Below are 14,239 nucleotides of genomic sequence, written 5' to 3'. Positions count from 1 at the left end.
ATGGCCCACTGGTGTTTAATTATTTAATTTCCTCTTGTAGCAAACACACTGCTGTTACGGTGTATGCTGAGCACAAATAGTTAAATTTTGGCAAGTCCCTGAAGGACTGGTACTTGCTTAGCCAGGGCTTCCTTTTCTAACTGAAAATCCTGTCTCAAAGCCTGCAACTTACCCTGAGCGCAGGTTTGAGTTGCTGCCTGGGTCATGATCTATGCTCTTAATTGCTCGATTCTAGTTATCAAGTACATATTTGTTCCTTTTCTCCAACTACTCTATTGCCCAGTCCTGCTGCAACTGGGGGTAGAACCCCTTTCTAGTGCTCAGACTTACTGCAGCTGAGAGTAGGCTCACCTTTAATCATGCAATCCTCAACATATAACACCAACAGTTCCAAACAAAAGAAACACAACATAACAAAGGTAAAACAAATAGATGGTGTAAATTCTATAGGGCTCCCCCATTCTCAATTACTCACCAAACTATGACAAATCTGTTACCAATTTATCTACTGCAGGACGTTGGGGGAGGATAAAACACACCATATAACCAAACCCCAAAGCTTCCCCAAGCCTTAAGCCACTTTAATACTCACACATATCCAGACTGGCCACGTCTGTATATAACATTCAGAGAAGGGGAATAGGTGGACAGGAGATTATTCTGTATACAGCTTATCCAGTATTTCCAACATGCTTCCACTCTTGGGAAAGCTGTTCTTTTACACCCTGGAATCTCCTGCAGTGTCTCTTTCAGAGATTCCAGTTCAGGTCACCAAGCCATACCAGCTCTGGGATTGCAAAGACTGTTAAATCTCACTGAACAGTTAAGCTTTGCAAATGCAATCTCAGTTCTGTAACTTATATTACCTTTAATTTACCTCTGTCTATATTTTCCCACAGCCAGCTGGGGCTAAAAGCAGTTTTTCTTTATACTTAGCATAGTCTGACCTAATACGCAAAGCAGCTCTCTTTATCTCTGGGCTTAGCCGAGTTTCAAATTAACCCATTCCTAGACGAATTGCTCACACTGTGTCAGAGGCTTTTCCTTTGGTAATTAAAAGCTCCTCTGAGATATATGATCTTATCTAGATTGAAGGTACCTTCTAATGGACATTGTTTAGATGGATTTTCACGCGTGTAAAAATTCCAATTCTCTAAATACCTGCAGGTTTCAGGACCATAATGTACGTACATGTACTATGCTGGGGTACCCTTAGGGGGTGAGGTAGAATATTTAGACTGTCCCTTCCCCCATTTTCCACTTACACACACAGAGAGGGGGGCCCTGTCCGCACTAGCGGCTCATAAACTAAGAATCTCTCCCTACAGGACACTCACACAGGAGAGATTAACGAGGATGACTGACTCTTCTACATCTCCTTTTAGCAAAGAGCGTCGGCTAGTCTCTGGGAGACACAGCGCCGTATACTCTAATTGCATTCAATGAGATGATCAGACTGTCAGTAGCCCACACGGAAAGGAAGGGGGGGGAGGGAAGATAGGTTCACACATTCCTAGACCCAGGCAGCTTCCTCGCCGGACGATGCCAGGCTGAGTCAGCCCACCGTGGGTCGGATCTCCTGAAGATCCACTAGTTACTGGGCTTGCGTTAGACTACTCCTGATCATTAGCAATCGCTTCACAGGGCAATCTGGGCGTCTTCCAGTAACGAACACTCACACTGGTGTACACACACACACACACACACACCAAGACCATTATTCCCACGGACAATCCTCCTCCCAGTGCAGCTCTGGGGCATATGATGGGGGATTTTTACAAGAGTTCTTTATACAAACAGCTTCAGAAGCTACCCATTCGCTAACAAAACAAAAGTAATTGAAGGATCATGTTGTAATTAAGTGATCCTTCTGGTGGCCACCTTTCCTGGCTCTCTAGTTGATATTGAGGCCAGTCTACTGTACAAAACCTTTTTAGTTTACCCTTAGTCATTGGATCCAAACCAAACACTTTCCAATTTGCTAGAATGCATTCTGGGGGCATACACCGTGCCCTGCCTGTACTCCATCCCTGCCCCATACCTATGGGAAGACACTGGGCGTCCCCAGGTCTTAACAGGCAAACAAAAGGTTAACAGCACCGAACTGTTCCTACCTTTTCCACAGGACCGGTTCCTCACCGTCGCCCGCAGCTGCTTCTCCACTATCTGAGTGCGTTGCACCGTTGTACCTTCCAAGGTCGGTCTGACACGTCCCTGCCGAGGCCCCCGGTAAAAGCACCGGTGCGCGCTGGCATCGGCTGTGACTGTCGTCCACCGGCCATTGGAGGAGTCCGGGCAAGGCATAATTTTGCCTCGAGCCCACCCAGGGACGCCAAGACTGTTGCCGGCCAAAAGGCCTGAGGCAGCAAACAGTGGTTCGTTGCCCGGTGTGCGTCGCACTAATTATCACACCAGGGTGGAGAATGCAGAAAAAGTTTATTTGAGCTCAAGTAAGGTGCCAGGGAGATATTACAATCTCAGATCCTGCACACAGATATAAGCTGTGTGTCTCTTCTTATACATGATTTCAACAAGGCATCCTCATTACCCCCCACTAGTCTCCTCCCCACTCCTACATAGTACATACAGTGTATAATTAACAATTAAATCATCCTTGACAGCAGACAATTCATCTCGTAACTTTTCAAGGCTGTTAGCTTGGTTTACTCCTGGATTTATTACCCTGTCTCTCCTCTCTAAACGAAACACAAGTAGGGCCCCTATTTACTATCTCCTGCTGTCCGTGTTGTACTGATAAGAAACAGTTACACATTCCATTCTCACTTCTAACTTGGGAATTCAACTAGAATTTAACATAAAGGGACTCTTAGACCAGCATAAAATAACTTTGGTTCAATTCAGGCCTAGTACAGAAAAACTTCATTAATACTGTGGTTTTCTACCCTCCTGAATTATCTAGGGATATGCCTAATGACTCCAACAAAAGACCAGTTGAAAATGTTGACACATCTGCACTCTTTGAATTTCCTATCATTGCATTTCACTCTTTCTATCAAAACAATTCCCAGGCAATCATTTAATTAAATTTATTAGTAAAGCTTGCCAGTTATGGTATAATATTATAGGATGAACCATTGCTATGGGCTCTGACGCTAATTCTGGAAACTTATCTCTATTATATATTATAAAATCTAAGCATTATTACCTATTGTTCCAATTTTAATGCTGTGCCGGGCCTTCCAAAAATATAGAAAAAATACATTCTCCCCCCAAGAAACTTGAATTTTAAATATACACCTAAGCGAATGGAATTCATATGTAACATGAAATGTCCGCCTTGATAAATCCAAGAGGTGCATTTAGTTTCAGTAATTATTTGATGTTTAGTAAATATAATCACAAATGCTTAGTAAGAACATTTTTAATGAAATTCAGTAACTCTTTTTGTATTTTTATATAGTTTTACATATAAACAAAACAATTGATACATGACTGTATTACTACATTTAAAACTGAATCCTTATTGTAGATACTTAATATTAAGTGTTACCTTTCACAAGGTATTTACAGTGTAAAATCCATAATAGTTAATAGTTAATGGCAGGTAGATCTTTATTAAAACAAGGATATACTTTTTTCCTACTCTTAGGAATGAATAAAATAGAAACAATAATACACATCGAGAATAATGCTTTGTATGTGGCCAGAATTTTGTCACGTGTATATATAGCTTAGAGATCCATGAACCTTTAATATATCTTTATAATTTGTTTCCTTTATTGTTGTTTGATTTTTTTCCTCTCCCAATAAATAAACTATTAATTGTGTTCTTTCCAGAAATTCATAAAGACAAGCCTGACAGACAAGAAAAACTCGAAAAACCAGCACCAAAAGGTAATTATTACTATTTATATATGTGTGTGTAATAAATAATATATTTATTCAAATTATATTATATTGCAGGAGCATTCAGGAAGTTCCTAATCAGGAACAGGGCCTTATTGAACTATGCATTGTATGGCCACATATAAAAACATAGTCCTTGACCCCAATAGGTCTCAATCTACCTATTCATCTGTCTCTAAATATATTTACATAAAAACCTACATGAAAAGAACATTAGGGTTGCCAAGTCAAGCACTCAAAAGTTTTAAAATTGTCAAAATAAAAATTGTCCAGGTAGCCTTGATTTGGTCTCTGTGTGTATATATATATATATATATATATATAATTCAGTTTTTAATTACATGATCCTATACTATGGTACAGGAAAGACAGTTGTCAGTTCTTATGGTCATCACCACAGTGTTCCCTGGCAGCCAGAAAAGTCCTTTTCAGACTCTGCAGTCCTGGGCTGGAGCATGTTCAGTGTCAAGAAATCTTTGGAAATTTTGCTGCCAGCCTCTAACAAACTTCTACGGAGCATGTGCAAATGGCAATTTTCATAGGTTTATAACTCGGCCAAATTTCTGTGAATTTTCCTGGAGAGAGTAAAAAGCACTTTTCTGATGCTAGGAAAATTTCTTTGCCAAATTTCAAGTCTCTCTTCTGAAGCATGTGGAGCCATTTCAATTTCTCAATAAAAATGGTTGTAAGAATTGTTTAATATGAGCAAAACAATATGTTTTTCCATAATCTCATTCTTGAAACAACAACCAATTTTTCTGTTATTTTCAAAAACAAATTCAACCTGAAACACACTTTGCATGAAAAATTTCAGCCCAAATATTTAAAATTTGGGAAAGCCAAAAGCAACTGAAAACAGGGTCTTTTCATGAAAAGTATTAGGCAACCTTACACTGTGAACTCTGCCAATAATTAAACATTTTATTCAAATCTTTTCTGAAACTACTAATTGCAAAGTAAAATACAGTTACTGTACTTGTTAAAAAAATTTATTTTAAGGAAAGGAAATAATCTGAGAACAGATCTAACAAAGCACTTATTCTGACAATAATGCCATAAAAACACAGTGATTTAAGAATGATGTCATAGTATTTATTAATTAGCATTAGCTTGTGTTGTCCTATGGAATATACCCATGTTTTGGGACAAGCTCCCTAGGAATGGTATACCTCAAAACATCAGAGATTGTGGGTAGGTCAGAGAGAGGCTGTATTGTCAGAATACTCAGAGCATCCGTATAGAGTTTTCCTTTACAAGACCATTCTGATTTTACTAAAATAATTCAATCCAACTCTGATTTGAGTTGTGATGAAATAATGGGTGTACAAAAACTGAAGATCTTATTATATGACATGGACAGGAAACTCACTAAATTTCAAATTCATCAAACTCAGAAGCTGGGTAAGTTCCCTGGTAACACCTGGCTCATCGCGAGGAATTCTTTTGCTGAACACAGAGTAGTAGTACTCTACTATAGCAAATCCAGATAATGTCACAGGCTAAACCTGTCCTTATTTTAGGAAACAAACATTTTTATGTTCTTATCTGCTGAAATTGCAGCAAGGGAGGTTAAGGTTGGACATTAGGAAAAAACTTCCTAACTGTCAGGGTGGTTAAGGAATAAATTGCCTAGGGAGGTTTTGGAATCTCCATCATTGTAGATTTTTAAGAGCAGGTTAGACAAAGACCTGTCAGGAATGGTCTAGCTAATACTTAGTCTTGCCATGACTTCAGGGGACTGGACTAGATGACCTCTTGAGGTCCCTTCCAGTCCTATGATTCTATGTTCTTATTTCTCACCCTCACATACCTTCCTCCTGGGAATTGATGTCCCACTCCCACCTCCTAAGGACTTGAAGGGACCCAGGGCTTTTCTCTCCCTCATTAGCTGTTTTGAGGAGCAACCAGAATGGGCTGTTGCCATTTTCCCTCTGGCTCCCAAAGCAGAGAAGCAGGAGCACAGTGACCACTCCTGCTCTCACTGCAAGCAGGCTCTACCTGGGTGGGACTGAAAGAACCTCAATAATCCTTAGCATGGAAGCTTGTTGCCACAATATTAGGCATTGGTCATGTTTGCTTGTTACCTAGAAATTATGCTAAGGATTATGGGGCTACCTCAAGTAAAGCCAAGTATGAGAAGAGGGTCTTCCTTTATTCTCACTTTCTGTGATGACAGTGGAATTCTTACCCTCCTCATAAGATGATATGTTAGGACTGAGGGGGAGGGGGAGACATCAGCCATAACTTGGCAATCCTCTGAATGATAATATGCTAGGAGTTGGCAACCAGCTCCACTTGAACACCTATTGGGGGTATCCCAAGAGGGCTCTTACTTTAATTTAAAAAATGGGAGGAGAAATGGGGTTCTGAAGTTGTATGCACAGCTACAATATCCAAAACTATGTAAATTCAGAAACTTTTGTTAAGAATACACTGAGGTTCACAAATGAATCTGTCCTCAAGCCCAAATCTCAGTTCAAGTGGATTTCACATTCAATGTGACCTTCACACAAATCTAATTTTAAGCTTCATTGGAGGACTTGTGAACACAGTTAAAATGAATTAACCAAAAGTGTTGAAGTTAAAGCATGTAAATTAAAGCATATTAAACCCTTGTGTGTACCTTCTCATTCAGAAGTATAGTGGCCTTAGTTCACTAGATTGTAATCTTCCTTGAAGAAGGAAGCTATAATGAACTAAGGCTGCTTTACTTCTGAATGGGAGTGTCCACACAGAAGTTTAATGTTCTTTAATTTCACAGCTTTAGTTAATTCAGCATTTCCTGGATGTCCCTGTGTAGACAAGCCCTTATTCAGTTAATTGGAGCAAACATTCTCTTCTTCATCTGTACTACACTCATCACCCTAAGTCTTACTGAGCTGAGAACTATTTTTACTTCGCTAAGGTATGGAATTAATGCCTCCTTAATCTCTTTTTGCCCTTGCTCATTTTGGGCACAGAAATGTTACCCAACACTCTCTCCAACTTTTTAACTGAGCAGACTAAATTTGACTCCCCTGCACTTTCTTTTTTTCATTTGGTGCAGATTAAATATACTATCACACGACTAGTGTTTTGGAAAATATCAGAAATGTGCCCCTTACATCTGTTTTTATTGTAGGTAAAGTGGGTAGCAATGCCTAGAATAGTATATAGTTAAGGAGTCCTAATACTTTCCATTATAAGCCCCTGTGTTCAATTTCTTATAAGTTTGCCACACTTTAACCACTCTGGATGAAATTTTCCATGCTTGCTCTCTGCCCCAGTCTAAATTTTCTTTTAAAGTTTCATCAAAAATGGTTAAGCAATTTCAAAAAAATGAGGTTAGTGACAGAGGAAATTTTGTCAGTATTATTAAAAACAGATTCCAGCTGTTTTTCTCAACATCTCTCGCATCTCCATGGTTTGGGAGTTGAAATTTGGCAGGAGGAAAATAAAAGAAGTGCTTTTTTCTATTCACATGGAAATCAGCCAGATTTGCCCAAACTATGGGAAATCACAATTTGTGCAAATGCAGCAGAGCTAGTTTTGCTTTTGCTTCTTAATTTTCTGAATGTATTGTGCACTGGATGAGTTAGGGATCTTGTCCTCACCTCCCCCCCACAAAAAAGATGTGATCATATAATTCAAGACCCTATGGTAATGCACATGCACAAAGGAGTTGAATTAAGGTTGTACAGTAAGCCTTAATGCTGGCTTTTCTTAACTTTTGATTGTTTGACTTTGCAACCTTAATGTTAGAGCTGATCGAAAATCTTTTGAAAAACATTTGATGGAAACCAGACAGGCTGGCTGGCCAGACAGGCTGGTTTCCTCGCAGCTCATCCACCTGCCTCCTTGAGCTCTGCAGCTTCTCGGCAGCCAGGCTGGCAGGGAGCTTGAGAAACAGAGCTCCCTGGGCTTCCAAGTTCCGCAGCTCTGTGGCAGCCCACCTACCTCCCCAGCGAAGCAGCACATTCCTTGGCAGAAGTGTTTAGATTTGGGGGTTCTAATATGAGTTTATTATAGACAGGGGTGAAAGTAGAAATAGGGACTTACTGGTACATGGCTGGGTTGGGGCCGGCTCTGGTCTCTGGAAGGGGCGGAGCCTCAGGCGGAAGGAGTGGTGATTGGGGTGTCAGAGCCAGCCCCTGCCCGCCCTGTACCGGTAAGTGTCCTCCCCCTCCCCCACTGGGGTAGCAGCGGCAGCCGGGGGCTCTGGCAGCAGTTTAAAGGGCTCTGCCGCAGCTATTGTCCCGGGCCCTTTAAACCACTGCCGGAGCCCCCAGCTGCCACTGCTACCCCAGGGCTCTGGTAGTGGGGCTCCGGGGGCTATTTAAAGGGCCAGGGCCATAGAGGCAGCAGGAGGCCCGGGCCCTTTAAATAGCCGTCAGAGCCCCGCCGTTACTCCAGGGTTCTGGGGGCTATTTAAAGGACCCAGGACTCCCCTGCTTCTACCGCCCCAGCCCTTTAACTAGCCCCCGGAGCCCTGGGGTAGCAGCAGCAGGGCTCTGGTGGCTCTTTAAAGGGCCCAGGGCAGTAGAGGCAGCGGAAGCCTCAGCCCTTTATATAGCCCCTGGAGCCCCACCGCCGCTACCCCAGGGATCCAGCCGCAGGGCTCTGGCAGCAATTTAAAGGGCCTGGGGCTCCAGCCACTGCTTCCCCAGGTGGCAATTTAAAGGGCCTGGGGCTCCCAGCAGTGGCTGGAGCCCCAGGCCCTTTAAATTGCCACCTGGGGAAGCCGTGCCGCCTCGGTATGGTGCACCAGCTCTTGCCAGTACTCCGTACCGGGGTGTACCGGCTTACTTTCACCTCTGATTATAGATATGATCCTGAATGCTGAATTTCATATCCAGATCAGTAATCTTCCCAATGTTTCGTGGGACCTGCTCAGTGTTTCTGGTTTGGGACCATATCTAATGTGCATAGCAATTGCATACCAAACACTACATTAAAGGAACGTTAAGGTTACAAAGTAAAGAATTCAGTCCACAGGACGGGATGTGAGGTGAAGGAGACTGTCTGTAGGACCTCCTTTGTGGCAGAAGTTGGAAGGTGAGAGAGCCAGGGAACAGCAAGAAGAAAAACAATGGTGTTGAATCTCACAGAGCTTAGTGAAGTCTCTCTCTTTCTCTCTCAATCCCCAGTTGAAGTTGATCCAGTCTGGATAAAAGCTTAAATAGTCATTGGAGCAGAGGAATTGGATCCTGGCTCTCCTATGTGGGTCCCCAAACCCCCAGGCTACGGAGTCAGTCTCTCTCTTTGGCTCAATGACTGTTTGTTTATTTATTAAAAGTGGAACAGATTCAACAAGAGAGATTGATAAACACTTATACAAGACTATCCCATAGCCCAGTGGTTAGGGCATGTGCCTGAGAAGTGGGAGACCTCTCTTTAAATCTTTTCTCCCTGTCAGACATAAGGAGAATTGAACCTGGATCTCACACATTTCAGCTGAGTGCTCTAACCATTGGACTAAAAGCAACGAGGGAAATCAGAGCACCATCACCACCTCTTCCTTTGGTCTTTCTTGCAAAAAATGGCTTAGCTGTGTAAATCCAGGAGAGGGTTCCTAGTTGTGGATCCCAAGCATAGTTAGGCACCTCCCTGCAGTTTGGATTTAGGTGCCTTACTCCCAGAGAGGGCAGAGTTTAGGACACACCCATCTCATCGGCATCTTCTATTGGATAGCATAGGCAGGAAGCTGCCTAGCACGCTGGTCTTTGTGGATCCCATTCTTAAATGCCTAGCTCTCTCCATGCATTCTATATGGAGCCTGGATACCTAACTCAAGCTTTGTGAAGTCCAGTCGTTTTTCTAGGTGCTACGTGTCACACAATACCTAAGTCCCTTTTTAGATGCAGGGCTATATCATAATGTCTAGACCCAAGTGGGCCAAATTAAGATTGCACAGGCAACCTTAAACCTGGCATTTCCCAATTTTATATATGGAAGTGCTGTATATAAATCCAGATGTGTAGCATAACTGCATTGCTATGCAAAGACTCCATCTTGATTTTAGGACCTGCCTGGCCCTGGTCAGACTGAGACTGAGAGCTTTGTTAAGTGAATGATTTACGCACTCTAGGAAGAGAAGGATATTCATATTATTCTAGTCTGACTCCTGCTAGCGCTGAAAAAATGTGGGGCCTACTCATCCAGGCCTCCAGTTCTGTAGAAATTGAGGTATTATATGTGATATGGCTTTGAGGCTCCCTTCTAAGTTGACCATGGAGAGATTCCAGAAAAAGCAATGAGTTTATTTTCATTTGTTTAATTTATGAAAATGTGACATTTAAATTTATTAGATCAAAAGGCCTCAGTGGAGTCAGGTGGCCTGACTGATACAGACCTTCATTGTGATTGAGGAGTCAAAAGTGCCTCATCACCACAGCCCTGGACTGTGATCACTTTAATTTTGGCAACACCTGCCCTTCCCACATAAATTTGTTGCCTGAAGTCATAGCTCTGACTGTCTCCATATGAGGTAGTGCTAAACTCTACAATCTGAGATTAGCATATTCTGAGGCTACTGTGATACCAACACGCAGGATAGGGCTCTCAGACTAATTAGAGCACTCCTTCAGCCTACTACTTATAAAAAAAATGTTTTATGCTTATGCCAGCCTTCCACAATGCTTATCCACATTCCAGGCTACGTGCCCAGCTTCATCAAACTACTTTTAATCCCTCACGAAGGAGCCAATTTGTCTGCGCTCCCTGCATTTACCTTGCAGCCTATGGAAGCATACATATTTTTCATTTATGCTAAGGTCACTTTATATAACTCTGGTAATGCAAAAGGACCTTAAAATGGGCATAAATTACATTCATAACTACTTTAAGGGCCCTTTATGCAGCCTACCATGAGGGTGTACATGGGCCTTAGTGTAAATGAGAATCAGGCCCTCTCTGCATAATTTGTGTCTTTGTACTCAGCATGTCTCTTTCAAGGTTCATTTTGGTCTCTGATGCCAAAACATGAAATAGGGAGATGCCGTAGGGAAGTGGAGTGAAAGGGGCCTTTATGAAGGACGATTTGTCTCCTATATACATGTATGACACCTTAAATAGTCTTAATAGGTCATGTGCAGCCATTTCATTGATGGCTAAGAAGACACATGAATGGTCATCACCCTGTTCTGCATAGTTCAGCCATTCTTTCTAGCATTTACAAGGAGTGTCATCAAATGTAAAAAAGCTCATGCATCACAGAGGATGAACAACCAATAGGAAAGCTGTCAGTTGCAGAATTGTGCCGACTTTCTCTCAAAAGCTGGCAGCACAGCTCTATGAAAAGTTGTGCACACTAATTGAATTTGCTGCTTTTTTACATGCAACCATCATGCAAGAGCATGCAGTCCTGTTACTGCTTCAACATCCTTACCCCTGCCAAAAGGAGTAAGGACAGAGGACACCACCTTACTTTTCCTTGTTACACAACTGAGCATCGTAAAACAGACACTGAATCCCCAAAGCCTGCAAGAGTACATTACTTCTGTGGTTTTCAAAGCCACATAAGGGATTTGGACACCCCGGCCCAGATCCATCAAGAAACATTAGCACCTAAACCCCAGACTTAGGCATCTAAGTCCCAGTTTTGGCTCCACTGCATTCCACAACACTCTTGCCAAACCCAATAGGCACCTAAACTCACTTGGCGCCTAAGTTTTTAGGCTAAAAGTTCCCTAGACACCTATGTTTCTGCCTCTAGGCACGTGCACTGCTGCCTCCCTCTATGCGTCTGGATGTATATCTCCTCACTAAGCCTCAGATACAGGGCCCAATCTGGCAGCTGTGCTCAGTGGCTGCTTACTGGATTGGGTCCCATTCAAACTGTGGCTAGAGGAGTGGCCACCTTTAAAAACTTTTAACATAGACACTTGCTTGGGATGTGATAGACCTGGGATCAATTCCCACATCTCAGAAGAGTGCTCTAACAGTGAACTATAGGATAATCTGATGTGGGGCATCCCTTCATCTCCCTTTTGAAAGCTTTTTCCCTAACCACTGGACTACAGAGCCATTCTTTCACTTGTTCTCTCTCTCTCTGGCCCAAATGACTGTTTCACTATGGATAAATACTTAAATAGTTATTGGGCCAAAGAGAGAGTGAGAATGTATCCACATCCACAGTGAACAGCTTCGGCACAAGAGATTGGGACAGTCTGCTGTGGGGCCTTCTTGTAGTTCAGTGGTTAGAGAACTCTCCTTAGGATTTAAACAGGGGTCTCCCACCTCTGGCAGACGAAGGAGTTGAACCTGAAGCTTCCACATCCCAAGCAAGTGCTCTAGTCACTGGGCTAAAAGTTATAAGGTGGATGGCAGCAGCTGCATCATCACCACCACCTCTCCTCATTCCTGCAAGAGGCTCCTAAGCTGCCTGAGTCCAGGAGGTTCCTGTTCACTAAGCAGAGATAGACACTTCCCTGCAGCCCAAATTTAGGGGCTGTGTCCCAAAGAGGAATAGGATTTAGGAAACACCCCTCTTGACAGCTGCTCCCATTGGTTAGCTTAGGTGGCTCCGCATCTGTGTGGGCTTTTGTGGACTCATTCTAAGGCACTTATCTTTCCCCATTCATTGTTTAGGGAGCCTAGGTGCCTAACTGGGCTTTGTGGATCGTGATATTGTTCCTGTGATTTTTCTGGGCACCTAAAAGTTGAATGCCACCCTCAGTTCCCGTTCATTACAGTGTAAATTGAGTATCCAAATCCTTCAGGTGGCTTTGAAAAGTCCCACTACCTCTTCCCATTACACTAGTGAGTAGTAATAAAAATTGTTTGCTTGTTGTTATTGAAATTTTATTTGCTAACATTTTCACTTGTGAGGAAATGATGAAATTAGGGAACGTTTGCAACAAATATTTGGTTTAATGAAATACACACACCATCATGATTTTAGAAAGAAATATTTAAACAAGAAAATCACGTCATTTGTGCTTCTTCTTAGCACCTCTGGTAAAGTAAAATTTGCTAAAAAAAATAATTGTGAGTAGAGCAGGGCAGGAATGTTCTGTATATGCATGCAAAAGTGACAAGTCATCCACTTGGCATAACTGTATGAAAATTGAGGTTAGAGAGAAAATGTCTCTTCCTTATTCCATGAAACACCACCAACTTAGTCCTTCATGGGGGTGGGCATTTTTACATGCAGTTCTTTATGAGCTGGGATACTGTGATTCCAAACTCTTATGCAAGAATGTGGGTCAGCAGCTGACTATCTACAGGCATCAAGTCTCTCTGCTAAAGGCAGGATGTGCAGCTATCTGTATTTTAAACAGCTATTCTTCTGATGTTATGTTCTTATTACAGACATGTACCCTTGCTAATCCGTCTTTTTGGTTGAAGTAACATCCAAAAATAAAAAACAGCTTGGAAGGCAATGTGTGAGCCATTTTCTGTTAAGAATAGAAAGTGCTGCTGTCAAAATAGTTTCCCACATTGGGATCCAAGAGCAGCATGCTTATTCAGTGGGCCAAAAACAAATCCTGCAAATGAGATTAAGGTGGCTGAATAGTTCGTTACGGTGCAGATACACGATCCAACAATTTTCACAAGCATAAACAGACTCATTTGTTAGAAAAAATGGTCCATATTTCTGTTGTACGTGTAATCAAATAGGAAAATTTAAGAAAGATTGCTGTTATATATGAGAAACTGGCATCTGTGATTCAGAGCTGAAATCCATTACTGTATCTTGCAAATACTTTCCCTTTATCATTTTGAAGGAATTTGTGGCATATGTAACAGAGATGACTATGTCACTATTATGTATTTCTAGTAATTCACAAAGTGAAACCTGAAAAACAAGAGAAGATTGAACGGAAAGAACAACCAAAAGGTAGGTGTCCAGTCCTTGAGATTGGCATTCATTCTGACTCCTCTTTGGTCCAAAATAGTCTCATCTGTTGATGTTCAGGGCATGCTGCAAAGTCCATTTATTTTCATGGAGGGAGGAAGTATAATGAAGGATGACTGTATGGAGAGTGGAGATTTTAAAGGACTTTTGGATATATCAACTATCTGTATGGTTTTATTGAACATAAAGGCTAAGATCTTCTTCTTAGTGTATGTGCAACATTTCTCAGGTGGCACATAACCAGGACTCATCACTGAATTTGGTCCACTGGTTGGATCATTAGCTTTCCCAGCCCAGACTGGGTACTGATGGGGAGTGCAACATGGACGCTGATGGATTGATAGATGCGTTATGTTGTTTTTTAAACTTATAGAATATAGCAGTAGGGATATACTACCGACCATCTGACCAGGATGGTGATAGTGACTGTGAAATGCTTAGGGAGATTAGAGAGGCTATAAAAATAAAAAAACTGAATAATAATGGGGGATTTCAACTGTCCCCACATTGGTTGGGTACATGTCACCTCAGGAC

The 14,239-nt window shown here is 42.0% G+C and overlaps 1 protein-coding gene across 1 annotated transcript in view; it reads left to right on the top strand.

The window, feature by feature from the left end:
• Positions 1-14,239, top strand: part of TRDN (triadin) — a 271,057-nt gene that overhangs the window by 38,994 nt on the left and 217,824 nt on the right. The window contains exons 6-7 of the mRNA XM_045010301.1: positions 3,799-3,855; positions 13,628-13,687. Of these exons, the coding sequence (XP_044866236.1) occupies positions 3,799-3,855; positions 13,628-13,687 (117 nt within the window). The remainder of the gene's footprint in view (positions 1-3,798; positions 3,856-13,627; positions 13,688-14,239) is intronic.

The sequence above is a fragment of the Mauremys mutica genome, chromosome 3 (genome assembly GCF_020497125.1).
Source record: "Mauremys mutica isolate MM-2020 ecotype Southern chromosome 3, ASM2049712v1, whole genome shotgun sequence".
NCBI lineage: Eukaryota > Metazoa > Chordata > Testudines > Geoemydidae > Mauremys > Mauremys mutica.
Note: the sequence above shows the minus strand (reverse complement) of the source record. Positions and strands in the feature narration are given on the sequence as shown.